The sequence below is a fragment of the Macrotis lagotis genome, chromosome 6, assembly GCF_037893015.1.
Source record: "Macrotis lagotis isolate mMagLag1 chromosome 6, bilby.v1.9.chrom.fasta, whole genome shotgun sequence".
NCBI lineage: Eukaryota > Metazoa > Chordata > Mammalia > Peramelemorphia > Peramelidae > Macrotis > Macrotis lagotis.
Genome location: NC_133663.1, coordinates 214,262,349 through 214,275,771, shown reverse-complemented (window position 1 = coordinate 214,275,771; position 13,423 = coordinate 214,262,349). Strand labels below are relative to the sequence as shown.

Below are 13,423 nucleotides of genomic sequence, written 5' to 3'. Positions count from 1 at the left end.
CATGACTCCTTACAGAACAACAATATTCCATAATATTCATGAACCATAACTTGGTTAGCCATTCCCCAATTGATGAGCATCACCTCAATTTCCAATTCTTTGCCACTACAAAAAGAGCTGCTATGAATATTTTGGAACATGTAGGATTTGTCCCATTTAAAAAAAAAATTCTTCAGGATATAGACCTAGAATTGGAACTGCTAGGTCAAAGAGAATGAACAAACAGTTTTACTGCTTTTTGGGCATAGTTCCATATTGCTCTCCAGAAAGGCTGGCTTTCTTCACAACTCCACCAGCAATGCATCAATGTCCCAATCCTCCCACAACCTCTCCTACATTGATCATCTTCCCTTTTTCTCATCTGGGCTAATCTAATAGGTGTGAAATGATACTTCATTTTTTTACTTGCATTTCTCTAATCAATAGTGATTTGGAGCACTTTTTCATATGATTATATATATAGCTTTAATTTCTTCATCTGAAAACTGTCTGTTCTTTGTCCTTTGACCATTTATCAATTGGGATCATAAAGTTAATGAAATTCTCTATATATTTTAGAAATGAGTCCTCTATCAGAACTCCTGGTTGCGAAGGTTATTTCCCAGCTTCCTGTTTTCCTTCTAATTTTGGCAGGATTAATTTATTAGTGCAAAAACTTCTTAATTTAATATAATAAAAATCATTCATTTTGCAGTTTATAATGTATGCTAATTCTTGTTTGTCATAAATATATCCCTTTTTCACAGATCAGATAGATAATTTTTTGTTCTATTAATATCTATGAAATTGCTCTTTATGTCTAAATCCTGTATCCATTTTGGCCTTATTTAAGTATAAGGCATGAGATGTGGATTTATCAGTAGTTTATCATACTATATTCCAGTTTTCCCAACAATTTCAGTCAGTGAGTTCTTATCCCAGAGGTTGTCTTTGGGTTTGTCAAATAGTAAATTGCAGTAGTCATTTACTACAGTTTCTTTTGAACCTATCCTAATCTACTGATCCATTAGACTAAGATGACTGCTGCTTTATATAGTTTTGTTTTAATTATTTATGGCAATTGGGTTAAAAGTGATTTGCCCAAGATCACACAACTAGGCAATTATTAAGTGTTTGAGGCCAGATTGGAGCTCAGGTCCTCCTGACTCCAGGCTGATGCTCTATCCACTGTGCCACCTAGCTGCATCCCTACAGTATAGTTTTAGATCTGGTAGAGCTAGGCCACCTTCCTTTATATTTTTTGTCAGCAGTTCACTTGCTATTCTTAGCCTTTCGTTGCTCCAGATGAATTATGTTACTATATGTTCTAGCTTGGTAAAGTAGTTAGTTGATAGTTTGCTTGGTATGGCACTGAATAAGTAATTTAGGGTATAATTGTCATTTATATTTTATTAGCTTGAGCTAATCATGAGTATTTGACATTTTTCCAATTATTGAGAGCTCACTTTATTTGGGTGAGGAGTGCTTTATAATTGTATTCAAATAGTTTCTGCGCTAGTCTTGGGAGGTGGATTCTCAAGTATTTAATGAGGTCTAAAGTTATTCTAGTAGCAATTATATACAATAGTAGTACCTAAGTATCATCTTTTGTAAGGTTTTGAATTTTACAATTCCCCCCCTCCAGAGTAGGCAGTCTGTTAATTTTTACATTGTTTCCATGCAATACACTGATCAAAATTGAATGTTATAAGAGTAAACATAACCCCCCCCCCACAAGAAGATGAGAAAACTCAAGAATAGAAAAAAAAATGTACTTCACTCAGTGTTCAGATTCTAATGGCTGTCTCAGGGGTCAGCTGCTTTCTTTGTCATAAGTCCACCAGAGAAGTTGCTTCATTTTCTCCATTTGCTATTACTAGATGTACCTCCACTCTATTCCTCCCCATTCTCATTTATTGTATTATCTCTCTCCTTTCATTTTGTCCCTGTCCAAAAGTGTGTTGCACCTGAGTACCCTCTCCTACTATATTCCCACTCTTGTATCACATATTACCCCTTGCCATCCCCCATTGGCCCTTGTCCCATCCCTTTCTTCTCATTTTTCTATAGATTTCCCCACCCTATTAAGTGTGTATGTTATTTCCTTTCTGAGCCATTTCTGATGAGAATGAAGACTCACTCATCCCCCCTTGCCTTCCCCCTATCCACTCCATTGAAAGCTTTATTACTCTATATGAAATTTCTTATCTTCTTCATCTCCTTTCCCTTCTTCCCAGTACTTTCCTTTATAATGCATTGACTCCATCTTTGTACTATATTATATCATTATATTCCACTCCTTCCTATATCCTGTCTATATATGCTCCTACTAACAGCATTTATTAATGAGAAAGTTCGTATGAGTTTTCATTATCTTCTTCCCATGCAGGAATACAAACAGTTCAATATCATTAAGATCTTAATAGTTAATCCTTCTCTTCCACCCCCTCTATGGCTCACCAGTATGTGGAGATCAAACATTCTGTTCAGCTCTGGTTGCTTCAATAGGAATGTTTGAAAGTCCCCTGTTTCATTTTCCCCTGAAAGAGGTTGTTCAGTTTTGCTGAGTAGTTGATTCTCAGTTGTAACCCAAGATCTGAGATAAGGATTGCTACCCCTGCTTTTTTCACTTCAGCTGAAGCAAACTATATTTTACTCTAACCATTTACCTTTAATCTATATGTATCTCTCTGCTTCAAATGAGTTTCTTGTAACCAGAATATGGAAGGATTCTTGCTTTTAATCCACTTTGCTATTCATTTCTGTTTTAAGGGAGAGTGCATCCCATTCACATTCAAATGTAAAAAAAAATAATAATAATTCTCTCAAAACCTCAACTGATCAAATGGAAAGCTCTTTCAAAAATATAATTGACCAATTGGAAAAGGAATTGCAAAAGGTAAATGAAGAAAATTCTTCTCTACAAAAAAGAATGGAGTCTGTGGAAACTAATGACTTCATGAGAAAGCAAGTGCCTGTTAAACAAAACTAAAAAAAAAACATTGACCTCAAGAATAGATTGGAGGGCCAACCTGAGAATTACTGGTCTTCCTGAAAACATTGAAAAGAAAAAAAGCCTGGACTTAATATTGCAGGTTTTAGTGATGGAAAATTGCCCTGATAACATGGAACCAGAGGGCAAAGTAGTTGCTGAAAGAATACATTGCTCCCCTCTGGAAAGAGATCCTAAAATTAAAACACCAAGGAATGTTTTGTACAAATTCTATCAGATAAAAGAGAAAATCCTGAAAGAAGCCAGAAACAATTTACCAAGGAGCCACAATAAGGATAACCCAGAAGCTGACTGCATCAACCTTAAGGAACTGAAGAACCTGGAATAAGATATTTCGAAGAGCAAGGGAGTTTGAAATGCAGTCAAGAGTCCACTATCCAGCAAAGCTGAACCTTCTCTTTCAGGGGAAAAGATGGGCATTTAATGAAATGAAAGATTACTAACAATTCCTGATGAAAAAACTAGAGCTAAAAATTCAGACATCAAATAAGAGGTTCTAGAGACACATGAAAAGGTTAAAAACGGGGGGGGGGGGGCACTTAAAAAAACTGCTACCTAGTAAGATGAAACTGGCTATATCCCAGCAGGGGGGAAAGATTCTCATAACTCTTTAAGACTTATAACTCTATCAGAGAGAATATACTTAGCCTGAAGTGATGTATACTGGTGATTTTCTATGACTCAGATAGAATGACTGAAAAAAATTCCTCCTTAAAAAGGGGGGCAGGAAGGAGACAGCAGGAGGGAGGGGACTGAATTGGGTAAATCTCATTACCTTAAGAGGTATAAAAGACCTATGGTAATAGAGGGGATGAAGGGAGATGAGAAACACCTGAATTTTCCTCTCATCAGACTTGGCTTCAAGTTAAATCAGTTAACATAAAAAACACCTTACCACCTTTCAGGGGAAAAGGGGGGGGGGCAGAGACAGGGAGGCGGAGAAAAAGGGGAACAGAAGGAAGGAAAAGGAAAACTAAAAAGATTTTTTTTTAAGAATTTTTGTATGCATTGATAAGTCACTTAACGTTTCTAAAACTCAGTTTCCTCATGTATAAAATAGGGATAATATCTATAACTCTACAGGTGTTATGTGGATAAAATGGATTAATGCCCACAGAGTCTTTGGCAAACCTTTAAGCAATATAAAGCCAGGTTCTGTTTTTGACTTTTTGTTTTGACTCTTTTGTTTATTGACTTGGACTGATTTTATTGGGAAAGAGAATTTATCAAAGAAGAAAAATCTCCCTATCAAAGCAATTCAACAAATGGAATGCAACTTAAGAGATTGGTTATTATATTGTCATTCTTCTTGTAGTTATTCTTCTTCTTATCATGGTATTAAAATAACAAGGTGTTGGAGTAAAAAAAGAAAGAAAAAGAATGAAAAGTAAATATTTGCTTTTAATAAAAAAAAGAATTTTTTGTACCTATAAAAATTCTGCAATTTGATTTAATAGTTAATTTAAAGAAAAAATAAAATGGAGAACATAAGCAAAAAGTTGTTATGGACTCCTTATGGGATCGTGGAATTGTGATTTGAAGTAAATTAAGTTGTGTTCAAACATGACAATTGGAGTAAAATTCAATGAACTGGCTGGGAAAACGAACCCCCAAAATATTAAATACTTGGAAAGACTTTAACTCAGAATGCTAAATAACTGGAATTATACTGTTGAGAACAAAAAGAATGAATGAGTTAAAAAATTTAAGGATTATAAACTTTTAAGTTTCGAAAGGAAATTCATTTAAAGTTATTTTGGTTATGACTAAAGGGAAATAGAATTATAAATATAAACCTGCAATATATAAGGATGAGTTCATGTATGAATTAATGCAGAATTATTTCTAGTAATAGAGGTAAAGACAAAAAATATATTAGATAAAGCCTTGGTAAACTTTGTTATTTGTGATAAGGGTAATTTTAAACAGTTATGCTCTCCCCATGTTAGAGAAACAGACTCCTTCCTACTGTAAACAACTTCTCGGGAAGGTAGTACATAAAAACTTTGTTGTTAATTTAGGAATTAATTTGACTTTCAAGATCTTACTGGGATTCATTTATGATACTTCTATCATTTTACAAGTTCCCAAACAATTTAAAAATCTTTTATGTGATCTGGAGAAAGGTCAATGATTATTCTCTGGGAATTTTTACCTGGCAGAGCTGGCCACATCCTGCCAGCAGTAGAGTAAACCTTATTTTAATTGCCCAAATCATCTATGAAAAATATATGAAGACTCTATCTGCATTCAGAGAAAGAACAGATAAACATAAATATGTAGAGAATGATTTTTAAACATATATATTTGTGATTAATGATAGCCATCTCTATGGAGGGGAAGAGATTTGCAGGGAAGAAAAAAAGAGGAAAAATAAAGAAAAAGAGGTACATGATAACTTTATTATAAATTTCAAACAAATAGCAAGTTGTGCACAGTAGAGGGTTCATGTAAAATCAACATTTTTATTAATCTTTGGTGTGAAAATGGTTGCTTTATTCCATAATTTTAAAATAAAATAAATAAATTATTGAAAGAAAGTCTATTCTCGCAATGTTTTAGTTCACAGGTTCTACCAAACAAAAAAGACAGGTACCATATTTTCAAAAGACAATCTGATTTCATTCAGACTCAACATGCTATTTCATGATAAATTCTTTGGTCATGGTAAAAGAAAGCACAAAACAAAGTAACTCTCAGATAATTCTGTTTCAATAGTCATGCTAGCAGAATAGTGGGAAAAGGTGGAGAAAGTGAAATCACCACAATTTTTAAATCATCTAAAACTTTTTCCTTAGCTACTAATATTCTAAATGTAAAAGATTTGTCCAAATGTCAATAAGTGATCAAACTACAAAAGAAAATGAATCATGTAAATCTTAACCTTTTTACTATAATGACAAAAAGAAGGTTTGGTTAACTGAAGGAAAGCTGTCAGATTCTCCTTAGAGAGACAAATAAAACAGTTGTCAGAGTAGATATTATAATGTCTCTAAAGTATAAAAACTAGTATTATTACATGGGACATTTGGTCATTCTGTATTTTAACATTCATGATAAGTACTTAGAAGAAAGACCACAAATTAAAGTATTGTTGTCAAGGATATTGACTTAAGCACAAAATTATGAGACAGAGAAATTGTATAAGGGACTCATTAAGTTAAATACATAATTTCTGGTGCATTTATTGGTGCCTTTAATATATAGGTGGCAATAAGGGAGCAATGCATATAACATGTATGCATGTATATGTATGCATACTAAAAAGTGTTTGTGTGTGTGAGAGTGTATTTAAATGTATAAAATATGTCTTTAGAAAAGAATCAAAGAACAATGGAAAACATATATATCAAGTAACATCACAAAAAGAAATATATTTGCCTTCCCTGTCCCATTCCTCTTACAAATGTAGAATCATAATCAAATCAATGTTGAAGTTGCTATGGAAAAGGGAATTATCAGACTACTTTGTTATGGCTTCCCGAATAATTTCTGTGATTTTTTTCACAGGAAAATATTTCTCTTTGGCTACTATTCCCCAACATATATTATCTTTCATATTGGATACTTGCTACTTGAAGATAGGAATTATCTCCATTCCCAGACTCAAAAGGCTCAGTGCTGGGCACTTGTAAGAACTTAATAAATATTTCCCCTCTATAGATGGCATTAATCCAGTCACTCATTCATTCATTGAAGGTAAAAAAAAAAATCCAATACACACAAAGTATCTAAGTAAGATACATTTGACTTTACTTGCTAAAGTAGATAGAAGTAGAGACTTTACTTGCTAAAGAAGAGAAATAGAAGCAGCTAGGTTGTGCAGCAGATGGTGTTGGACCTGAAGTCAAAAACAACCAATTTCAAATACTGATGCAAGTTCAAATCCTACCTAAGACACTTCTAGTTGTGTGACCTTGGGCAAGTTATCAATTTTTGATTGCCTTTCATCATCTGTAAAATGGAAAAAACAATAACACCCACCCCCAAGGGTTGCCGAGGATTAAAAAAAAAAAGATAAGCTTTCATCCAAGCTTAAGGTGCTAGTTGGTAGAGATGGTATAATGTAGCCACCAAAGGCAATATGTGTTTCAAGTCTAACAGAGGATGATGAAAGATTATGAGAAGCACTGCCTCATTAAAGAAAAACAATTCATGAAAAAAACAGTTTAAAGAAAGTAAGGCAAGAAATTCAAATAAGCAAAATGATGCAAAGGATGAAACTATGACTGATAGAGGGTTGGACAAGGAACCTACTTGATGATCCCATTTTATAAGTATCTCCGTTTAGCAAAAAATTTACTAATTCTAGGCAATTCAAGAAATAATCCTCATTCCAAAACTAAACACTCAGCCACAAGTATAATAATATGTGTGTGTGTGTGTGTGTGTGTGTGTGTGTGTGTGTGTGGGGTTAGGCATGGCTCAAGAAAAAATAAACCTAATAGAAAACTTTTGTTTTATGAGTCACCATGGCTTTCCAAATTTGATGAAACCACTGGGTTCTTGGTCATGTACATTGATGTGGTACTCAGAGATCTAGAAAGCATGAGTTAAAGTTCAAACACTGTTTAGAAGCCTATTTGAAAATGGAAAGAGATATACAGGATAAAAATTTCATAGGTACAAGTAAGGATTTTGTAATTTTGTTTAAATGATGGCAGACTTATTTGAAGGCAGCAAACAGGCAGTTAGTAGAACAGAAGAAATTAAACAAATAAAGGGGATGATTGTGGGATCCATATACAAAAGAAAATGAGAGGAACTGAGATTAAAAACACAAGTAGAGGGGTTGTCCTTGGCTAAGAGAAAAACCTTCACTTTAATAAAGACTGGAATATAGGAGAACTAAATAGTTCAGTGATGGTATCAAGGGATTTAGAGATAAAGAATAGAGGAGAAGTCAGTGGTCTTTTTTTCCTTTAAGATGAAGTTTTCTCCTTAATGAGATGGGAGATGGTATGACATGGGAAACCTGAGGTGAAAGGTTTTCAATGAGCTGCTCTATGGAAGGTATAAGGTAGTTATTAAAAAAAAGAGGAAGACCAGTTTTAAGAGTTATGGTCCTATATAAAAAGATAGGGGAAAATAAAGGGTAAGCTAAATTAACACATAAACTAAATCTGACTTGCATTGTTGCATAGGCATAGCTCCAATCTTTGCAATGAAGGAATTTGAGAAACACTTTCCTTTTTGATTGAATGACTGAATTAAAATATAACATTTAATTATAATGAGTAAAAAGATAGTTTTAATTACCTAGCATTAATCAAATTAAAGCAAATCTGATACATATGAAAAAAAAATTTAAATGCTTTCACCCAGAGGGGCAGAGGAAAGATGGAGGAACTCCCTGGAGCTCACCCCACAGACCACTCCAAATATCTTTAAATAGTGACTCTAAACCAATTCTAGAGTGGCAGAACCACAAGACTGAGTGAAACAATTTTCCAGTCCAAGACAACTTGGAAGATATACAGGAAGGGTCTGCTACACCAGGGTCAGAAAAAGCGGCAGTACAGCCCAGGCTGTGCTGGAGTGAACTGATTCCAGCCATCTAGGAACAGCCTGCAGGGTGCCTGGTTCCTATAAGCTGGTGGCAGTTTTCAAATCTCTCAGTCCAAGGTCAGTTTGGAAGTTCATAAAGGAAAACTGACACACACTAGAGTGAGAGCAGAGCCCGGTTCAGTTCAGACTTGACCCTGGGTACTACCAGCAGAAGGGGAGACACCCAGTTGATAGTCACCTGGCAGCTGATTCCAGAGTGCTCAGCCCATGGATGATAAGGGAGTTGGGGAGATTGCAGAGGTCTTCTTCTATCCCCAAGGCAGCATTCTGCTGCTTCGTCCAAATTAAGATCCAGGTTGTAGTCAGAGACCCCCGGTTTCAGAAAAAGGAGCTTTAATGCCATAACAGAGCAAAGATCTTCCTCACAGTTCCAGGGCAGAAAAGAATATTTGTGGTCATTCACAGACTAGAGCACAGGCTAGGAGAGCAGTCAGATTCTCATAAGAACATGGAGAAATTGAAGTCGGGGTGGGGGTGGGGTAATCACTGAAAACAGTTGCAAAAATTCTTAAAAGCTTGGGACAGTGCATCTCCACCTTGGAAGCATAGCCCCCACCTTAACCAAGTCTTAAAATCAAGTCATAGACAGGGAAATGAGCAAACAACAGAAGAAAATAAAAGCCGATCATAGACAATTACTTTGGTCCTATGGAAGATAAAAATACAAAACCAAAATATGAGAAAATCAGATTTTGTATCCAAAGTCTCCAAGAAAAGTAGCAATTGGTCTCAGGCTATGGAAGGGCTCAAAAAAAAAAAAAACGATTCTGAAAATCAAGTAAGGGAGGTGGAGAAAAACTGGGAAGAGAAATGAGAACGACACAGGAAAATCATGAAAACCCAGACAGCAGCTTGGTGAAGAAGATACAAAAGACATGGAAGAAAATAACATCTTAAAAACATCAAAAAAAGTTTGAGTCAAATGGAGGAAGTAGACAAAAGGTCAATGAGGAGAAGAATGTCTCAAGAAGCAGAATTGCCCAGAAAACTCTCTGAAGAAAATAATTCCTTCAAATGTAGAATGGAGTTAAGGGTAGCTGATGACTTTGTGAGAAATCAAGAAACAATAAAAGAAAATCAAAAGAATGAAAAACTAAAAAGAAAATGTGAATAATCTCAAAATGGAAACACAACTAACCTGAAAAACAGATACAGAAGAGATAATTTTAAAATTATTGGACTACCTGAATGTAGTCCCTAGTCCCATTTTTCAAGAAATAATCCAGGAAAATTGCCCTGATATCCAAGAAGCAGAGGTTACAATGAAAATTTAAAGAATTCACCAATCACATCCTGAAAGAGAACCCAAAATGAAAACTGTCAAATTATATTATATATTATAGCCAAATTTCAGAACTTCCAAGTCAAGTAGAAAACATTACAAGCAGCCAGAAAGAAACAATTCAAATATCATGGAGCTACAGTCAGGATTACACATGATTTAGTAGCCAGCTACATTAAGGACTCATAGAGTTCCAAAAAGGTAAAAGAGCTTGGATTACAACTGAGAATCAATTACCCAACAAAGCAATATATTCTTTCAGAGGACAAGATGAACATTCAATGAAATAGGGGACTTTCAAACTTTCCTGATGAAATGACCAGAGCGAAACCTGCTCTTCAAGTACAGGAGTCAGCTGAAGCATAGAGAAGGGTAGACTATAAGGACAAATCATGAGGGACTTAATGATGTTGAACTGCTTGAACTTCTGCATGGGAAGATGTTACTAATAACACATAGAATCCTCTCATTTATTAGGGTAGTTAGAAGGAGCACATATAGAGAAGGCATGGGAGGGAGTTATACATTAAAAAGATGGAGTTAATGGGCAAGAAAGGAATGAACTGGAAGAAAGGGAAAGGCGAGGTGTAATGGATAAGTTTTTCACATTAAAGCTGCAAAAAAATGTTTTTGCAGTGGAGTAGAAGAGGGGGAAGGTGAGGGGAGTGAGTGAGCCTTTATTCTCATTGGAAATGGCTCTACACTCAATTGAGTATAGAAATCTATTTTACCCTAGGGAAAAATAGGAAAGGGATGGGTGAAAGGGGACAGGGGGAGGGAAAGGGGCAGTGTAGATAAAAGAAGAGAGGGAAGATCATAGAAGAGTGTATTCAGATACAACACACTTTTGAGAAGGGACAGAGTGTAAGGAATAATAGCATAGAATAAATAGGGATGGGAGGAATAAGATGGAAGGAAATACAGCTAGCAATAAAAACTGTGAGGAAAAAGTATTGAAGCAATCCCTCTGATGTACTTCTGATAAAGAATGCTATCCATTCCAAAGAAATAGCTCATGGTCTCTATGAGGAATGTAGGGCATTGTTGGTTTTCAAAGGGTGGATAGGGGTCCCCTTTGAAATCCATTACCAAAGGGGGAATAGCCCCAGTCAATCACAAAACTGGAAGGGTTCTCCTATTCCCATTCCAAAGATGACAAACCCAAGATTAGAATAAACTAGTACTAAGCCAGTCAAGAGTGACCTAGAGTTCTTGATCTAATGCAACTGAGTTTGCACAATTAGGTAACTGAATATTATCCCAAAACCCCATGTGATGACTGGGGTTCATCAGTGTATCATGTGTTGTATGATGAGGGAGAAATCATATTAGGAACTTATCATGGAATGTGAAGACCTCTTAGATTGTAACTCAAACTCTGAGAGCCTATGAAAATCCAAGAAGGAGGGGAAAGAGTTTCTGAAGACTAAATTACCTGATATTTCAATGCTTTCTCATGCCTCACACTAGGTGAGGTACCCATATCCTGTGGGATTCGTGAATAAAATCTACAGTTTTCTCTCACTCTAGCAGGTTTTTCTTTCATCTATGGATAACAGTGTCTGATTACATAATGAAGCACACTCCGTTTATTTCTTACTTTATTTTTCTTGAAGTTTCTCTTTCTTTGTGGGGGAGGGAGAATTATGTTTACTTTTATTTGACTACTGAAGTAATGTGTTTAGTCACTACACAAAATAACTTGCTTTTGCATGTAACTGGGGTATAAAAAATTTAAATAAGATTTTTAAAAAATAATTATACCTAGTTTTTTTAATAAAGGTTTCATCATCATCTATATGTCATATTGAAAAAATATTCTAATTCACTATAGAATAAAGAAATGCAAATTAAAATAACTGAGGTACCACTTCACTCCTATCAGATTGGCTAATAAGACAAAAAAGGAAAATGATAAATGTTGGAAGAGACATGGGAAAACTGGAACACTAATATAATGGAGTTGTAAAATTATTCTGCAGACCAATTTGGAACTATAAAACTGTGCATACCCTTTTGACCACCCAGAAATACCACTTCTATGTGTATATCCAAGACATCCAAAAAAATGTGTGTGGGGGGAGGAACCAGAAAGATCTACTTGTATAAAAATCTTTATAGCAGTTCTTTTTGTGGAAGGTAAGACTTGGAAATTAGGGGGATGCCCGACAACTAGGGAATGTATGGTAACTAGCTATGGTAATTATAAGTAAGATGATTTCAAAAAACCTGGGAAAAATATATACAAATTGAAGTGAGCAGACACCAGGATAATATTCTGTTACATAACAGCAAATATACTATGAAGAACTGTGAATGACTTAGGAATTCTCACCAATACAAGACAACTGATCTCCAAAGAAAGGATATTGTCTGAATACAAACTGAAGCATGTCATTTCACTTTTTTCATTCTTTCTTATTTGAATTTTCTTGTACAAAAGGACTAATATGGAATTTTTTCACTTAAATGCTCATATTGTATAAGCTATATCGGATTGCCTACCAACTCAGGGAGGAGAGAGTAGAGGGAAGAAGAAATAGAATTTGGAACTCAAAGCTTTAAAAAATGTTTAAAAAATTATTTTATAAAGTAATTTGAGTAAAAAATAAAATAATATATATTTTTAAAAGGCTCTAGCTTGAGATTATTTTAAATAGCAAGTTTCTGTAGTTTTATATCATTTAACTTACAGATACTTTAAAGAAAATAGTTATTATAGAAGGCAAGATATTTCTGTTCTATAGATTAGAAATACCTTCTTTATATGTATAGAAGAAAATGAAAATACTCTGTATAATTCTGTAAAATCATTTCAAAGTAACCTTAATTAAATAAAAGATTTCATCAAAGATGATACATACCTGGAATAGGCAAACAGCCTGCTGTCCCACAGATTATGATTTCCTCTGGGACCAGAATGAAAATAACAGGAATCTGTTCCATCAAAATTATTTAAGCCGTCTTCTGAATTCTTTGATGCATGACTATGAACCACATCCAAGAAAACTGTAATTCCCATTGAGTGAGCAGTGTCAACTAGTTCTTTCAATTCATCAGGGGTACCAAAGCGGCTAAAAAAATTATACAAATTAAAACATATTTTAAGAAGTTAGCCTCGGAGTCATAAAGGCTAAGGATCAAATCCCATCAATAACATATAAAGACAGGATGACTCGGGAATATATCATTCAATAAACCCTAGGCAAGTCATTAAGACAAGCTGCAGAGAAAGTACATTGGTAGAAGTTCCACACCTAGAAGTTCTTTGCCCACACTGATCTCATCAAAAGAAATATTTATTATATAACATAAGAAGATGCAGTATCTGTAATAAATTTATAATCTTATTTTTACAGTCAAAATAGATTTAAATTATTTCAAAGTAAATTTGAGTTCTGAAATCATGGATTATAAAATGTACGCAATAAGAATATATATATATATATATACATATATATATAAATTTGTATATATATATATATATATATATATATATATATATATATAGTAATAAGACTTAGCTATATAAAGGGTTACTCTGCCACCAATGGGAAGATGTAGCAAAAGAATACACTTAC

At 34.4% G+C, this 13,423-nt stretch overlaps 1 protein-coding gene across 3 annotated transcripts in view; it reads right to left on the bottom strand.

Moving 5' to 3' along the window:
* The window catches only part of GBE1 (1,4-alpha-glucan branching enzyme 1), a 222,051-nt gene that overhangs the window by 107,118 nt on the left and 101,510 nt on the right, over positions 1 to 13,423 (bottom strand). For all 3 annotated transcript variants that reach the window (XM_074192294.1, XM_074192297.1, XM_074192295.1), the window contains exon 7: positions 12,707 to 12,916. In XM_074192294.1, the coding sequence (XP_074048395.1) occupies positions 12,707 to 12,916 (210 nt within the window). The remainder of the gene's footprint in view (positions 1 to 12,706; positions 12,917 to 13,423) is intronic.